The sequence below is a fragment of the Zophobas morio genome, unplaced genomic scaffold (genome assembly GCF_036711695.1).
Source record: "Zophobas morio isolate AGI-343-1 ecotype UQ-CSIRO unplaced genomic scaffold, CSIRO_AGI_Zmor_V1 ptg000012l, whole genome shotgun sequence".
NCBI lineage: Eukaryota > Metazoa > Arthropoda > Insecta > Coleoptera > Tenebrionidae > Zophobas > Zophobas morio.
Window position 1 is genome coordinate 15955436 of NW_026972117.1, and position 18927 is coordinate 15974362.

An 18927-nucleotide genomic window follows, 5' to 3' on the forward strand; every position below is an offset into this window, starting at 1 on the left:
GAAACTTCAAATAATAGTAACATTTAAAGCTTTTGATTTGTTTGAAACAGAAATAAATGAAGACAAGACAGAGCAATGATATTTAAGAGCAAATTAAGTGAAGGATTTTGGCCCGAAGCTGCCAAAAACACCTATAGAATACAGGACCAAAATAAAATCTGATCTGTCCAGATACTTGACTCTGGCACTAAAAAGTATCTTTTGTAGGATACGGACCAAATGGTTATCACTTACGGTACGAAAATTCTAAGAAAATAGTAATATACCAACATGTTATCTTTAAAAAAACAGACAGTCAATCCATAGCCGCTTATAGAAGACCTAGCATAATAAATGTAATAGAAAGCGAATAAGAAAATCAGAAACAGAATTCAGAACCAGAAGACAATACAGATGAAAAATTAGAAGCCGAAAATGGACAAATATTAAATTGAAAAATCGAAAACTCCAAAGATCGAATGACAGAAATATAGAAAGATCGAAATTTTGCAGGACCACAAATGAAATCCAAAAAATCGAAAAGATCAAATGCTTCACATACAAAAAGATCGAAAAATGGAAAAAGATGAAATGGAAAATATAAAGATCTGAAAATCAAACAACCGAAAAGGTCGAAAACAGGTCATAAGATCGACTGTAAAAATTTTAAATTGAAACATCGAAATACAGAAAGATCAAAATTTCGAAGTATCGAATAATGAGAAATATCAAACTGAAATTTCTAAAAAGACAAAAAATTGAAAGATCGAAAATTTGAAAAATGCAAAAACATTCAACTGAAAAATTTAAAAATTCAAAGATGAAAAATCGAAAAATTCAAAAATAAAAAAGTCGAATGATCAAAAGATGGAAAGATCGAAATATAGAAACAACAAATGATCGAAGTAAAAAAAGATCCAAAAATTGAGAGACTGAAAAGTCGAAAAATGGAAAAATCAAAAAATGGAAAAATATTTAACCGAAAAATCAAAAATTTAAAAATGAATTATCGTAAATTTCGAAAATAAAAAAACGAAAGGTGGAAATATGGATCGAATGATGGAATGGCCGAAATACAGAAAACCTGAAAAATGGAACAATATTAAATCGAAGAATCGAATGATCGAAATAACTATTGAAAGTTCAAAAAATGATAAAATTTCAAATTGAAAATGAAATCCAAAAATGCAAAAATTCAAAAAAATAGAAAAATGGAAAAATATGAAATGGAAACTTTAAAAATCCGAAAATCGAACGATTGAATAGGTCGAAAACAGGTCATAAGATCGACTGAACAAATGATAGAAATATCCAGAGATCGAAAAATGTAAAAATTTGAAATTAAAACATCGAAAAATCCGAAAATCCAAAAATCGAAACATTAAATGATCGAAATACAGAAAGATCAAAATTTCGAAGTATCGAAAAATGGAAAAGCAAGATTCAACTGCAAAATTTAAAAATCCAAAAATGAATCGAAAAATTCGAAAATAAAAAATCGAAAGATGGATGGAAACATCGCAGGACTGAATGGAAAAATATTCACTTTAAAAACCTAAAAATTCAAAAATGAAAAATTGAAATATTCGAAAATAAAAAAGTCGAATGATCGAAATATAGAACGATCGAAAAATCGAAAATATTAAATTGAAAACTCGAAAAATTGAAAGATCAAGCAATCGAGAAAAGAAAAATCAAAAAATGGTAAAATATTCAACCGAAAAATCTAAAAATTAAAAATGAATTATCGTAAAATACGAAAATAAAAAAATAAAAAAACGAGAGGTTGAAATGTCTATCGCATGAACGAAAGATTGAACGATCGAAAGATCCAATGATTGAAAAATCAAAAAATAGGAAAATATTCAACTGAAAAATCGGAAAATGAGGAATCCAAAAGTCGAAAGATCGAATGAGCCAAATACAAAAAAGATCGAAAAATGGAAAATTTTTAAATTGAAATATCAAAAAATTCGAAAATCCAAAAATCGAAACCTTGAATACTCGAAATATAGGAAGATCACAATTTCGAACTATCAAAAGTCGAAAAATTGTAAAATGAAAAAAACTGAAAAATAATAAAAAAAACAAGAAATCGAAATCTCAAAAAATCCAACCTTTAAAAAACCGAAAAATTGAAAATTGGATCATTGAAATTCGAAAAGTTGAATAATCGAGAAATTGAAAAATTCGAAAACTAAAATGTGGAAAAATAGGGAAATCGATAAATTGAAAACTCGAATCATCGAATAATTGGAAAAACGAAAAACCCAGACTCCTAAAAACCGAGATACCCAAAAATCGAGATATCGAAAGTCGAGAACTCGAAAAATTAAGAAATCGAAATAGCCCAAAATTGAAAAATCCGAAAAATTAAAATTTCGAAATCTCGGTAAATCGAGAATACGAAAAATTGAAAAATCGAATAATTGAAAAACCGAAAAATCTATCTCCGAGAAGTCGAAAAATCAAAAAATCGAGAAATCAAAATATACAACTGAAAAATCTAAAATTTAAAAATTTAAAAAATAAATTATCAAAAAATTGAAAAGTTGAAATATTTAAAATTTAAAAATCCAAAATCGAGAAATCGGAAAGTCGAAAAATCGAAGAAAAATTGATGAATCGAAATTATTAAAAATCCCAAAACTGAAACATGGAAAAAATGATAATCCTAAAAACTGAATAATTGAAAAATTGAAAAATCGAGAAATCCAAACATTGAAAAGTCGAAAAATCGAGAAACAGGAAAATCAAAAAATGAAAAATCCAAAATTTGAAAGATCGAAATTAAGAAACATGACCTGGAAAAACTAAAATTTCGAAAATCTAACGATTGAATAGCTTGAAAACAAATCATAAGAGAGATCGAAAAATGTCGAAATTTTAAATTGAAACATCGAAAAATTCGAAAATCTAAAATTTTGGCAATTGGAATTCAAAAACTTACTGGAAAAATCACAAGACTATGTACAACCAACTTTAGTAAAATTTAATATACAAAACGCCAAACCCGTACCTATCCCATGGTGAGACAAGGTGTAAGTTCACGAAATAAAATTGTGAAAATTAATTATCAATTCAAAAAAGCTGTTGGAACTTTATTATATCTAAACAACAAAACCAGATCATGTTAAATTTGAAAACCTGAAAGAAAAATGTATGACAAGTAACATAACCTTAAAATTTGGAGGTGTTGATGGAAGTAAATAATGCACCATTAGATTATCTGCTATCTAGTTTTTAAAATATTTCATACTCATTTTTATTAGAAAGTACGAAGCAGCAGTAAAAGTAAAAGCCGAAAGCTCAATAGAGTGTCTACAAATCACCGTAGTGGGTGTTGACTTTGCCGGGTTGTCGAAACCTGAATTATAATCCCATTGTCAAACTGATGTTAATTCCTTGAAAGTAAAATTAAGCACAACATTTTAAAGTATTATGAAGTCACGTTGAATTTGAATAGAATGAATCAGAATTGGCTATGACACCAACTGTGTAGGTGGTACGACTGCACAACTGAAACATCACACTGTGACAGAAACTGATTAGCTAACGGTTATGTTGGCACTGATTTACATTAAACTGAGAGCAGTAGTACCACCAGTTCTTTTCGATAGTCTCCTTGGGAATTAAGAAAGGTCCTTTTATCTCACTGCATACCGCCAAAGAGATATTAAAAAGCTAGTTATTTATTTCAGTCTTGAATTCAGTACGGTCTACATATGAAAATATTTTTAGTGTCACATCATTGATAAATTATTTTTGTAAACAAAAGACTCACAAGTTCGTCCTACGTATACTAAAATTATTGTAATAAATTGCATTAGTGTATTAATTTCAATGAAATTAGCTTATTTATAATATCAGCTCATATACCACTCTGAACTGGTGAAACTGTAGAAGACAATGTGAGCTAGCAAGCAGTAAAAATTAAGAAAGTTGGGTTATGATTAAGCTTGTAACGGACAACGACGATTAGTCATCAATCATCACAACGAAGCAGTAAAATTCACGAAATTTCAAAGCCAACTTGATGTACGATCTTTTATAATTAGTAAGCAGCTAATAAAGACTTACCCCATATATTATCGACGCTTCAACACACAGCGAAACTTGTTTCGTGTTAGAAATAGTTTTCAAGTAGAATTTTACTAAAAACTTCTTTGTTTTCAATTAAAATTTAACCGCTATTTTATAGTTTTACTACTAATTAATTCTCTATCAGCAACAGTAATAATTCAACTCTTGTCAACCATTGTACACTAAAATTAATTGCCTTCTAATGATTTATAATAGCTCATTATGCAACGTAGTGACGTCTGTTTGTCAACAAACAGGGGCCCCAACCCCCAAAACTAAGTAAAACTTGTTTTTTAACTTTTGCTTACACCTATCGTTAACGGAAACATTCCTGAAAAACCTCTTGTTAATACTTTTAGCCAAAATCGTGTGGGTTATCACATTTAAAATCACAAAAACTTCCTGAATTATCTACACACTACCCTTCCGACACTCAATACAGCCCATGCACCACCCACCCCCGGTTTTCCGGTGCACCCAAGCCGCCGCCACCGCCAAGCCGCCCCTTTCACAGTACCTGGATGAGATGACGACCGGGCCGCCTCCGGCGACCCTCTCGATCAGCTTTTGGTCCTTGGATGTCCCCCCTGCCATGAAACTAAAAGCTTTCTTCATGCCTTCGATGATCCCGGCGGCGGCATTCCCGCCGCCACCTGCAACCGTGGTCGAGCGGTACACGTCGCTCGAGCCCGACAAGGAGCGGTACGAGCCGCTGAGGCTCGCCGGCATCGTCGGTTAGGAGGCCTGATCATGAGCACCATATTTTGGTCATTCGATTCAACGTAGGGGATTTAGGGGAAAGTCTGATTTTATGGCGAGAGCGCACGAACGTGACCGGAATCGTACGAGATGTTTGGGAGAAGTTAAATTGTGTTGGGAGAACAGTAGAGGCGGGTTTGTAACGAAGTAAGTAAAATAAGAGTAAACGAGTTTGGAGAGAGAATTTTTGAAGTGACGGAAGAAAATTGATGTTGTTGCTACTGATGTTGAACACGGAACTTTTTCTGTCGATGTTGTGCAATTAGTTTTAAATTTGTGACTTTTTCAAAATGTGAATTTTCAAGTATTAATATTTCAGTCCTGTATCGTCTTGTATTTTTTTTTTCTTATTTTTATCGATGTCGATAGAAAGAGAATAAAAATAGAATTAGATGCAGTAATAAAATACAAGTGTTCTATTTGAAAAAAACTGAAATATCCATATTTGAAGATTACAATAATACACATACATATATGTAATGATTAGGGGTTGATAAGGGTAAACGACCACTTGTTTAAACTTCTTTATTGCTCGGATCTTTTGTACGCGCTAATGGCTGTCTCAACCAACAACATGACTACTGTTTTTCCGCGCAGACGCACTCGTTCGGCTGTTCTCGGCTGTCCTGCGCCTTACACTCTCGCCAGTGTTGGTGATTCAGGTCAAACCCTCTTGTGAACCCCTTCTGTCACTAGGGGAACTAAAGGCATCCCTAACATATATAAACACTCAGTATATAAATATTCAGTTTTATTTATACCACAACAAAGTGCGTGTCTTTATTAATCTTTCCACAAAATATTGTAAGATAGGTTTTAAAAATAATCCAACAGTGACTTTTTTTGTGAATCATTGCTAAAAAAATTCAAGAAATTTGGAATAACGTGGCAACGTCGCATCGAAATTTCAAAGCTGAACTGTGGGTGTAAAGTCTAAGAAGAGCTAACCAAATATGTAAAAATAAATATATGTTCATTTAACAAACCAAGAAAAACAGAATACTCTGTATAGTCAAAAATAATTTTAACATATAATGCACAACCAACCGTAGAATTTTGGTTTTTGGCTTTCTTCTATTTCTCAAAATTAATTAAACATCGAGAAACACGCTATTAGTAATTCATCCTGTACATATTAAAAAGAGTACAATTATACGGTTATTTATAATATATAAATATATATTATACCAAAATTATTTATAACTAAGTGTTCTGTTTTTAAGGCGTAACACAAAACTGTTACAGTTTTTTAAATAGAATATATTTTTGTATGTACATATTTTAACTGATCTCTCATTACGCTTTATAACTACAGTTTACTACTTTATAAACTCCGATGCGACGTTGCCATGTTATTCCAATTTTCTTCAAATTTTTTGGCAATGGAAGGGTCCAGAAAAAAATCACAGTATGTATTATGAACTGATAATTTTCTAAAGGCTGAAGCGATGATCATCAAACATAGCTAAGAACCGCCACGATTAAACCAGCTTTCAGAAAAAAGAAGTCGCAGTGAAATCGGTTTAGCGGTTTGGAAGTTACGATGCCACAGACAGACAAAAATTTCAAACTTACAATACCCCTTTTTGGTCCGAAGGTTAAAAAGGGTTATAATGTTTCAAATTCAAAGTTTTAGTATTACAACTTCAGGTTAACGTAAATGTTTATCATGAATTAAATAGAATACCGCTATTAAAAAAAAAAATCATTTTATTTTTATTTTTTGTTATATTATTATTTAATGCAACCCCATCCAGACTCTACGCTCCCCTGGAGTTTAATAATCAAAAGTAATTAAATTTCACTTTTATTTCAATTCAGGTAATTTTTATCTAATCTATTTGTATAATTATGTACATACAAAATATTGGACAAAAATAATAACAGCTACTTATCAAACACACAGTCATATTTATTTCCAACAATATTAGGCGTCAAAATTATTATACAGTTGTTCTAATGGTCTGATTCTAAAAAACATATTTCACCCTGTATAATTTGCGGTTATCATTTACAATTATTTTCAAATATACGAAGTGTTTAATTTCAGGATCACACACGAAGGTTTTACTTTTTCAAATATAACGTCCTACGTGTTTTTATAACATAACAAAAAAAAAAAAAAATTAAATTGGATATCTAGGAGAAAAACTCAAGGCTAGTTCATAAACCACAAGTATATGAGTATATTATTTTATAATCTTTAAATAAAATCTAATAAGAATCGACATAGACGAAAGACAGACAGACTGAAACGGAAGACCTATTTTTTCACACTGTAGGGGGTCATGAAACGTGTAGAAAATTCGTCGAATGAACATTTGGCTTACGCTTCTGAAGTAAAAATCATAGCAAATAAGTTAAAACACTGAATTTTCACTTCCCGAGCGTAAGCTAAGGAAGTATTGAAATAGAGTCCATCCGGCGAATGGCTACTTCCATGTTTTCTCGACGTTTCATGACCCCAAGAGTACAAAAAATAGGTCTTTCATTTCCGTCTATTTATCTGTCACCGTCTATGTCGATTTTTATTAAACAGATAATCTCCGAAACTACTGAACCGATTGTTGTTAAATTTTAGAATTGTGTTACGAATTTCGTGTAGATGGTAAAACGCTAACTAAAATTTATCTAATCATTCACCTGAACAATTTAATGAAATCTTCTAAAAATTTTGTACATCAAACATTTAAATTTGATAAAATAATATGCTCCTATGTGTGTGGTTTATGAATACGCCTTACTTTTCAAAAATGTTTGTGCAACATTTGCAGCGTGTTTTATGTTCAGGACAGAGAATAATTTCAATTTCAAAAGCCTTTATGTATATGATATATTTTTCTTCTTTTTTAAAGAAATATTTAGAGGTACAGAGTATTAAATTAAAAAAAAAACAAATAAGCAATTCCTAAATATTGTAATAATCGGTTTACAATAAATTAATAAATCCTTTATTCGTCCTTTTCCTGCTAAATATGTTACAAAAAAAAATTAGTTAAGCTACCGAATCCCGTAGGGTAGCTAAAGTTAAGTCTTACTATAAAATATTTAGGAGGAAAAAGCACGAATAAAGAATTTATTAATACATATATTATAAAAATCAATAACTTCCTACCGGCGCCGGAAATTGTGGGTAACAAGCTAAGAAATCTATTTACATGTGTATTCAACACTAAATTAAACCTGTGACTTCTCTGAGTATCCCGAATGTACCTAATAAATTTTACAATTTCGAAAAAAAATTAAATCTGGCATTCCCTGAACATTTTCTCATGTTTCTTAGTAAAATTTTGTAGCCAGAAGATTTGAGGATTCTCTCTTAGTTACACGCATTTAATAATCTTATTAAAATTTTAAAATTGTAATCAGGATTGCGGTGAACGTACTAAGCAATCTGACACACTCAGGTGTACCTAATCGTCTCAAATTTCAAAAAGGAAACGATTTGTATAAATTTCCATGTTATGCCTGCTAATACAGTTTTAGTACAAGTGGTTACAACCGTGGAAAATCCTAGTCGCTGCTTTCTCGGCACGTTTTCTAACATCCAAGTATTGGCACGAAATATCCTGAAAACGCTGAAACTTCCGCTACAATTTAGTTTTTTTTGCCACATTTTTGGGTTTCCCAAACGCTCGCACATGTGCCAAATCGCCTCAATTACGAAAAAGCAAATTTGTGTAAGTTTAAAACTCCATATTGTCGTAGGTTTGGCATAGTAATGTTAGTTCTGCTAACTCTCGATAAGTTTCGCAATATTTAATACCTTCAGGCACGCAAACGCCGAAGATACGATCAAATTTTCGCCGAATTTCGATAATTGAGCGGCACAGTTCTATTTCCACCAGAGTGAAACAAATTTTAGATTTTTAAAATACTGTGTAAATCATGTTTTCATGTCGTCCATAAAATCTCCTATAAATCTTTGATAAAATGACGTTTCATTAATTGATAATAATATGCGAATATGTTTGATCTAGACAAGACCAGTTTTATTGTGATTTTAGCCACGTTTTTGGTTACATTTTATGATTACAATTTAAATTCTTCTCGTGTTATTCACAGGGGTAATTATTTTTGGTTGTAATATTTTTTAATTTAATAGTTCATTGGCTGTGATAACTGTGAACAAAGACCACGTAGATCGTGTTTTCGGCATCATCTGTTCCATTGGTTTTTTTTTTTAATTATGATTATTATAATTTTCATTTTTGCTTCAAATTTTTTGTCCACCAATAAGATGAGAATAAGTGATTTTTGTGTCAATTTTAAGTGTCAAATAATTCAAATGTGAAGTAGCTCCGGAACACTGTAACTCTTTATGCACATAATAACTGCAGAATTTACTTTAAGTTATTGAACGATGAAGTTTGTTATGCAGCTTTATTGATCCAGAATGGGGTGTATCTAAGTTGATTGGCACGCTACAGTAGTTTGACAAAATAAACATCCTGTATGATGACTACAGCTAAATGAAAATGGCGTAAATACCAATCTCTATTTACAGATTTTTGAAAAATAACATTTGAAAAAATTTTGAGGTCGAGTAAACTTTGGAATCCCTACGTATAATGCTTTAACAAAAAACGGCGATTAAAAGTCTGTGGAATGTAATTGCAGGTATCAAGTGGCAAAAGGCTGTGTAAAATTGATTGTAAACACAATATACTCATAATAAAGGAAACACATAAATCGGTACCAAAAAGTCATTACTAAGAAATAATTGACTGACCTCGATATTTTTTTGCGAATTTATTAACTCGATATTGAGTACAATCAACACAAGGTTTAATGCATAAATGAAGAGTTATACACGCAAAGCATGCAAGCTTTGCGTCTACCATATAAATAAGCTGACCATACAATCATCGCTTCATCACAAATTAAGATACGATATGATACACAATTCGAAACTTTTCTCAGTTATAGTTTCCAAAATTTTGGAACCTTGAAAACTCCAAATTTTGGAAAAAAGTGTTATTGAAACAAATATTCTATTTAGTAATTGCATTCTTGAAGAGAAACTATGGAACTTAAAAACTCCGAGCCATTATTCAAAAGAGATTAACTGTTAACAGTAATCTACAATTAAATAGTAAATTAATTACATTCAATAGTGTTCCATGTTGTGGCTATTTCACCAATAACAGCCGCCTGTCGGAGGACTAATTACCCAACACAATAATTAATCACACTGATGATAAGCAAATATATGCACCTGACTGTCACAACTTCGGATACGGAAACGTAAACTAAATGAACGTTTGCAATGACAACAGTGATAAATAGCGTCTAGGAGACATAATTTATGTTCATTTGAGTAAATGCTAGTCCAAGCAAACCCCAACCACCTTTCTGTGCATCGATAACATCATTCAACTCTCAAGAGAATACATTGGACGCTATTTTAGGCGTTCGTTGGGGACTTTCTTGGCGTAGATATTGCCAACGTCACACATCGTTAGCTCGAGAAGTTAAGACCACCAATGCTTGGTAAAGGATTTTTATTTTCTACGGTGAAGGAAAATATATCCTCTGTAAATGAGGACAGCTACGTTTTCAAGAAATTACTGTTGAGTCTAGCGAAAATGAATAATCCGTTTAAGTACTTTTGTGGCTTGTTTACAGCTGTTTCCAGCCACATTGCTTGTTACTCAAGATGGGTCGATAACACGAAGCAGATTCGTACTTTTCGTTCTCTGAAAGAGTGTCTAGCTCGCTTTGGAAAGTCCGCGGTTGAAAAAAATCCCATTTAACAGTAAGAGAACTCAACAAAATAACAGAATGATTCATAAAAGAGTTCGTCGGGATTATCTCTGTGGCAGTTAGCATTATATGTATTTTTGACAACAACTGGATTTCGTTGTTCGATATGAACGCGAAGAGAACGAAACCCCACTGAGGGTTCTACAATTTATAAAACTGGCGTTCGCTACAGATAAGATAAAAAAATGGGTACACCACAACACACTGCTTCTGATGATTATAGATAATCGTGTTATTGTAATGGATAATGTCAATTATCAGCCGAAAAAAAATGAAAGTTCCAGACAATTCAAATATGAAATGAAATTGTATGTCTCATATCATACAAAAGAATTAGAAAATAGTGTATTATCGACGACCCTGCCAAATTGAATATTCGACCCGATAAGTTAATATGGGTGGGACCGAAATCACATATTCGACGTAACCACTAATCTAAAAGTCATTAGGGAAACATTCACTGTTGCAGCGAAAAAAGAACAATCTCATCAACATATTTGGAATACCGATATTTTCTGCCTTCAGTCATTTACTCAAACGTTACATTTTGCCCTAGGGACTAAATTAAATACATATTTAAAGCCCATTCGACCGAGCTTTGACTAACGATCTTCCAAAAATACGTCCTGTATATGATTTAAGTTTTCAAGCTCAAGAAAAGTGGCCATTTCAAAGGACCAATAATAGTTACTTTTTTGTAACCTTTAGTGATTTTTTTGGCGTTATATTGGTGATTATTTTGTATTATTTATTGCTGGTGGCCCATTTACTTTTTTATCACGTATGTGGAATATTTCACCTTTTTCTGGGTCATATTCATGTCGTGCTTCCATATTCTGCTCATTTAGTATTTTATCTAGTAGTTGTGATAGTTTGAAAGTGCATATTATTGACTTATATTTGGATTTTTCTATCGTTTTCGTTCAGTTTTGGATTATATCTGCAATATTTTTACTTTCTTCTTTTTGATTTTTCTGTTATCCTGCGTTCGTTACCTCTTCTACATCTTCTTTCTGCTTTCAAAGGGCTCTCACCCCAAAGTTAAAGCGGGTGTTGTAGATGATTATACATGCTTAACTTCGACTGTTTATGTTCATATAATTCAAAAACCAGAAGTTTGGGAGTACATATCTTATATTTAAAAATTAAATCATTTGCTTTTGTAAGTTTTAGAGATGACGTGATACCATTGTTGGTAGGGATGATTAGACAAATTCTGCTTAGCGTTTTACCATGTAGGTGCACGATATTCAAAACATTCATATAAAATTTGACAACATTTAGTTCACTATAGTTTCACGAAGTAAAAGTTAAGCTTTTTTTTATGATAACTTTGTTTTATTTTACCTAGTTTTCAATTATTTACAATTATAACTCAAAAAGCAGCAAAAAAAACGAAAAGTTACGTTCATTAAGTCTTTGATAGCGCTTTATATATTTTTGAGTTCTTTTAATTTTAATTTGCCAAATATTTTAATACACATTTCAAATATGCGACCCCGTATCAGGTTTGAATTGTTTTTGCAAGTTTTGAGCAATAAAGAAAATGTATTTTCATTTAGTTTGCCAAACAGTAATGTTATTTACGTTTACAAAATTTATAAGAATATTTATAACTAATATTTTATTACACCTGTTCTTAAAATAAAAAATTGGTCCCCATATTTTTAGCTTTTACTGTTTTATTTTTTACGATTTTGAAACTCTTGAGTGCCGCAGTGTTTGGGTAACCGAGGTGTATCATTTTGGGAACCGATTTTTTTTGTAAGTTATTTAAAAGCATTTTGGAGGACTTTTGGTGTTCTATGTTTGGAAAATTCTGAACTGGCCTGTTTTTGAATTAAGTTTGGGACCTTTCTTTTTTGAAAATTTAAAACAATCTAGGTTCGACTAAATGATCTGTGGCGCTTTGGTGTGGGTTCTTAACAATGGACTAAAATTGTAAAGTTTTTTGGCTCCGATAAGATAACTACAAATTTATTAGTCAACTTGTAATTATTTAAATAATGATTCATTTATTAATAAAATGATCAAAAAATGGCATCTAATTTTGGAACATGTTGTTAAGGTCTCTCTATTGAGTAGAGAAAAAATAATTTAAAAAATCCTGAGCCCAAATGCAGGAGATATAGATCTTCAAAGTTTAATTTTTCTTTTAGATACTTGACCATATTTTAATTCACTACTTAGTGTTGACAACACGAATTGATCGGACTTTCATTACTAAAAATAATGTTGGAATTGTTCATAACGAACCTGGCAACAGTAGCTAATTTCATGTTTTCTCGACGTGTCATGATCCCTACAGAATGAAAAAAATGGGTCTCCCATTTCCATCTGTCTGTCGTCTGTGTCGATATTTATTAGGCAAATAATCTCCTCACCCACAACGTAATAACGTTACCTCAAAGTTTTGCATAGTAAATGTTATTTAGATTTCACAAAAGAACATACTTTTATGTTTATGGTTCATGAATCCGCCTTTACTTTTTACTCTAAGGTTCTAAGTATTCCTGTTTGGAAAAAATTTGAAAGTGTTTTGCAGACTCTAGTGTCTTTTGTTATAATAATTTAATTAAATTTCTTAGAGGATATGTACGTCATTTGCCAAAATCAGTCTTATCGTAGCAGTTACTACCCCCGCCCACCCACCCTCCCTTTTCTTAGAGGGTCTGTCATTTGCCAAAGGCGGTCTTATTTTAGCAGCTACTAGCCCCGCCCACCCACCCTCGCTTTTCTTAGAAGGTATGTCATTTGCCAAAATCAGTCTTATCTTAGCAGCTACTAGCCCCGCCCACCCACCCTCTCTTTTCTTAGACAGTTTATTATTTGCCAAAATCAGTCTTATCTTAGCAGCTACTAGCCCCGCCCACCCGCCCTCTGTCTTTTCTTAGAGAGTATCTCATCTGCCAAAAACAGTCTTATCTTAGCAGCTACTAGCAATAGACAAAATTTTCCTCACCCCAACACTATATTCCAACAAATACAGATTCTTCGAAAAATGAAAAAATCTATTTTGTAAATTATGCTTTTTCAAGATAACTCTTATAAATTGAATAAACCGAGGCGGATTCATAAACCATAAATAGCATTTACTCTGGAAAATTTTTTGGCGACGTCATCTACATATTTGTGGGGATAATGAGACAAAATTTTGGTTACCGTTTTACCATCTACACGATATTTCGAGAATACAAATAAAATTTGACAAACAATCGGTCCAACAGTTTCGGAATTGTCTAATGACATCGACGCAGATGACAGATGATAGACAAACAGACGGAAACGGAAAAATTAGTTTTATTTTGTTGTAAATATTTTGTTCTAGACAGTGTTCTTTAATTTGGAAAGAAATTAAAAAAAAAAACAAGAATGATTTAAATCAGTGACTTTTTTGAAAAAAAAAAGTTATGTGAACTTCAGCACATAAACGTTCAAAGTCCCACAGGGTTCCACTTTATTGTCAATTTTGTTTTTAATCTATACAACGAATTTAAAATTTTGTAAAAGTTGTGTTTCTGCCATTCAAAAAATTCAAATTTACTCTCATTTTGATACTTATCTTATATTTAAAAATCCTCGTAATATTATCAATTTTGATCTCGTTAAAAATTTGGGTCTGACAGTAGATGAAAGAAACCCTTATTTGTCATTGTTGTTCCTAAAAATTATCCGATCTTAGAATATAAATTATAAATGATGCTTAGTGAAGCTTTCACCAAATACAGCTAGCAGAAAATCCAGAACAGTAGTAGATTGATTTGTCCTTTATAGAAATTGATCACGTTGAAAATTTTTTTCAATGCCATTTGTCGGCTCTCAATTTAAAATATATCTGCTTCCTCACACTTCTTGGCAAAAAATTAATTAAGAAGAAACCTTCAGAACGCACAACTTCGACATGTCACAATGTGTCAATGTCACAACACTATAGAAATTTTTTCTTAAAATAGTTCACCTTTAAGATATAACAATCCATAATCTAATTGGTCTTTTTAGAACTTGTTAATCAGTAAACAACTTCCTTTAGGAAATTAAACCTTGGTTCCTTTTTTTTTTTCTTATTCTATAGTGTACGGTTTCTCCACATGTGGCTAATCAATATCGCTCCTTTTTTCTTTTCTTTTTCTCTTTGTTAACTGTTGGAGGAAAAGTACAAAAGCTTATTATGCTAGCCTTCGCCCCAATTGTAGTTTATTTTATCCTTATTGCTATTAATATTAACTTTTGAAAATTCCAAATTCAAGTTTATCCTTTGTCCATGTCTCCTTAACCAGTTCTACTTGTTACTGTTAAATGGTGTACTTGTAGAATACTTCGAATCCTTCTTTTTCAAACCATAACCCCATTTGGCAATATATCTATTGTTTTTAAATTTATTTTGCATTTATCACTTTTTTGGTTTCATTTTTCGCTTAATATTTTGTTAAAGGAGATAAATTTTCTTGAATGCCAACTGTTTTTCACTCAACGATGTTTGTAATAAAAGATATCGGTAAACACGATGAGGAAGTAATAAAAGTGTCTCGGAGTTAAATACTCGCTGGGGGAGTATTTAACTTCATTTCTGTTGATCCATACATCTTTATACGTCTTTTATTCCTACATCTAAATGTCATCTGGTTTCAATTCAATATAATAAGGAATGTCAAAAACAAGTTTATATTTAATATTTTATTGTCTCCTGGAATAGCCTATTTCGCGCGCTTGTCTGACGTTCCAAAATTAGTAATGCAATTACAATTATGTAATTAAATTAATACAATTTCTTTGTACTAGTATGTACATAACTATAAAATTATATGGTATAAAGTTTTCGCTCGGAGGAGCTCTGAATATCGATAAATGTCATTTATTTACCTCACAATTTTTGACTACAAAATATTGACCTTGGTGGAAATAAATAAGCACGTAATTAAGAGAAGCGATTACATTCCTACACATGCAAAACAAGCAATAAACTACGACATACTCTTGATAAATTTATAACAACCTAAATGTTTTCGTGGTAAATTACAAAGGCATCACTTAATACTTAATCAGTAGCAAACACTCGAAGTGTTAATTTCTCGTCACTACCAAAGAATATATTGTTATCTGGTAGAATCTGATTTCAACCGGACTCCATCGCCTCAGGAATTAAGGACAATTATTTAAACAATAATTGCAAGAAAACAAGTCCTCTCCCGGTCACTCGGTGGATCGATTCTTGCAGCGGTCGCCCCATAAAATCAGTTTTTCACTCAAAAACATGCACAAAGCGCACATCCAGCTAAGCTAAACAGTAAAAATCATATCTGGAACAGTCCTGAGTCTACATGCAAAATGGCTTAGGCGGAACTTGCCACTGAAATCAGCGTAGGCCGTGACAGGAACAACTGAGTAATCGTCGCAGTGACAGTCCTAGCCTCCTGAGCTTATTACTTTAATTTGGATAAAAGACACAAAGCGGCTGCTGTCAAAGAAGTACTATTGATTTTCACGCAGATTTATGGGCCGGTCGAGCGACAACACCCCATTAATTATCTCTCAAGGTTGGTCTAATTATCTAATCGTTTCTTACCGTTAAATGTGGCAGTTTTGTTTTATCAATTTACAAAAACACAACACAGACACAGTTTTCGACCAAGCCAGTACAGCTTCCACTTATTCGAATGACGTTTATGCACTCGCACTAATGTTGTAATGCAAAATGAGGTCTGATTGGTTGTTAGGCGTTCACGTGACCGGGGTTCAAGTGAATTCTGGATGAAAATCAGGGACGGAGGTTAGGTGTTTTGACGGTTTTACAACCTCAACAGACAAGGCCGAGTGGCGTAATGCGACACGGTTAGGGTACATGTGATGGAAATGGAATGTGGTGGAAGATTTATGCTTTTGTAGGATTAATTAGTAGGGTTATGTGTGAGGGGGTAGTTGAGGACGGTACGCCCCTGGAATAAGAACAGGTAATAGAATTGGGAACAGTGTATTGATTTTGGAAGTTCGAAGTGTTTCGAAGACAGTGGTGCCCTCTTTTGAACAAATAAGTAAATGCGACTAAGTTGGTAGAAATCTATTTTCCAGTTATAAAAGTATTTTACAAATATCCAAAATAATATATAACAGAGTATAACATATTACTTTTTAGAAAATAATAATGCTGCTGTATGTGATCTGAATAAAAAGATTGTGAAATGAAAAAAAAAGTTGGCCCATGAGGGGATCGAACCCGCGACCTTCGCGTTATTAGCACGACGCTCTAACCAACTGAGCTAATGGGCCAGATAACTTCACGCCTTAATTCTCCGTTTTTCAAATAAATCTCATCTTGGACAATAGTTTTATATAATTATGTTAAAAATTAAAAAAAATCTCTTATTTCAGATCTAAACTGACTCTACTGTTTAAATAAAATACAACCATTATGTTATTATTATTATTATTATTTTTAAATATTAATAAATCCGTAATCCTACATATATTTAGGTATTTAAGAATTCAAATTGTGTTATAGAGTACAGAAACACAAGTCAGAAGGTAATTACGGTAGTTAAATAAAATTTTAAATTTAAATAGTGTTGATGTCTGCAACCAGTAATACACACGTGCATAGACGCATATCTATCAACATACAAAATCTTTTAATTTTTTTTGTGTGGTATTTTACATTTTGAAGCATAAACTTCTGTTTGGAGAAGTGCTTTTAAACGATATTTTTTGTGTCAGAAACTAGTTCATTCACTTGGACACTAATTTTAAATTCATTGTTATAATTTCAGCTAAATAAATGTAAATTTTGTACTTCCTGAAGACGATACTGTGTACTGAAACACGTCGTTTTCAGCTGCCATCGATAAATTTTAGGTTAATTGTAGACATACTTCACAATGTTTTCAAAAAATCATGGCCACCTTGACGACTTTTTAAATTGTACGATGTGCATTTGATAATAATAATTTTTTTTAGAAGATTGTACTAAGTCAATTATTAATTAACTCCTCACCTTATTTGTTGCTAACTTCCACAGTGTGCGGGAAATAATAATCTACATATATGTGAATGTAGAAACTTAAGTTTGAACGTTATCCGACAGTTTATTTACTGGAAATCAGTAAAACTGGATATCGACGCTGCGTCAAAGCCACATCCATCCAACAGTTGTCGAATTTTTTTGTTCCAGACATACTCTTTTTTTCGCTTTTGCTTTACAACGTCGCGCTTGGAATTTTTTTAAAGCTTTGAAACAATTTTCACAATGACTTTGACCAAGCGCTTAATCCAATTTGTTATATATATGTGAATAAAGAATATTTTCGTGGAATCGGCGAGATAAATCATGCTACATTTCTCCACTCGACTTGTACTTGGTATAATGTTCAGCTGTAGGTAATTATTAGAGAGCGGATTTCTAGGTTTAATGCTTTTTGTGAAAATTGTAAGCACTTCAAAACTTTTTTATATCTGTAACTACGATACAATTTGGAGTCATTTGACACATTTTTTTATGCTTATTTGCTTTTTTTCAATTTTATGCATATTAAAACTTATATGCTTATTTAATGCTTTTTTCGACGAATATTAGTTTTAATGCATATTTTGTTCAAATGCCGGCCTTGTTAGTTAGCCGTATCGTATCGTATGCATTTTACCTGGACTTGACCAGTGAAGTACACTTACTCAAGACCCTTTCTGTGAATAGGTTCCGGTCGTTTGGGTAATAAAATTTTATTATAGGATTGGAAAAATACTCCATAGATTTTATGACTTTAAATCCTTACTTCCGTTGATAATGAATTAAAGCTTTTAACCAGATGTTCTTTTTCGGCATTTTGCGGCAAGACCGTTGAAGATTTTCTAGAAAAAAGGATTACCCAGCTACCTACCTTAAATTTTTTCTAATGGAAACTTTTAAGTAAATGAACCGCTTATTTCACAACCATCAGTCTATCGCATCTGTCATAGTACAGTGTTATACGTGGTTCTCCCTTGTTACATGTTGAGTTCTTTTTGGTAATATTACTAATATTTTAAAAGAATGCCGAAAGTAAAATCGACGCCGGATGAGTGGATAAGGGATTTTCCAGAATTAAAATTAGAAAACAACAAAATATTCTGCAGAGCTTGTGTGAAAACCGTAAGCCCACTATTTTTTTTTTATCTATTTTTCTTTGTTAATCCTGTATATGTACGTTGTTTTAGATTCAAAGTGATAAAAAATATAACGTAACGCAACATGCCTGAACGACTCTTCATGTAGAAAGGAAGAAAATGTTTGAAGTTTCTAAAATTAAACAGCAGACCATATATGAATTTGTTGCATCTACTTCTACAAGAGATGAGCAGTTTCAGTTTAATTTA

General features: G+C 32.0%; 1 protein-coding gene and 1 non-coding gene across 10 annotated transcripts in view; both read right to left on the reverse strand.

Moving 5' to 3' along the window:
• The window catches only part of LOC135127896 (protein NDRG3), a 40539-nt gene extending 24203 nt beyond the window's left edge, over positions 1-16336 (reverse strand). For 3 of the 9 annotated variants that reach the window (XR_010280300.1, XR_010280301.1, XM_064054570.1), the window contains exons 1-2: positions 16151-16324; positions 4580-4806 (exon numbers count right to left, since the gene is read on the reverse strand). Coding sequence is in view for 5 of the 9 variants with exons in the window: in XM_064054570.1 (XP_063910640.1) it covers positions 4580-4791 (212 nt within the window). In the remaining 4 variants the exon portion in view is untranslated. Of the gene's footprint in view, positions 1-4579; positions 4807-16150 lie in introns of all 9 variants that reach the window. The other 6 variants (XR_010280299.1, XM_064054565.1, XM_064054566.1 and 3 more) reach the window with 6 other exon arrangements.
• Positions 16337-16777: 441 nt separating this feature from the next.
• Trnai-aau (transfer RNA isoleucine (anticodon AAU)) lies at positions 16778-16851 on the reverse strand. The gene has a single exon. It is a non-coding gene; the product is annotated as a tRNA-Ile (tRNA).
• Positions 16852-18927: the final 2076 nt, after the last annotated feature.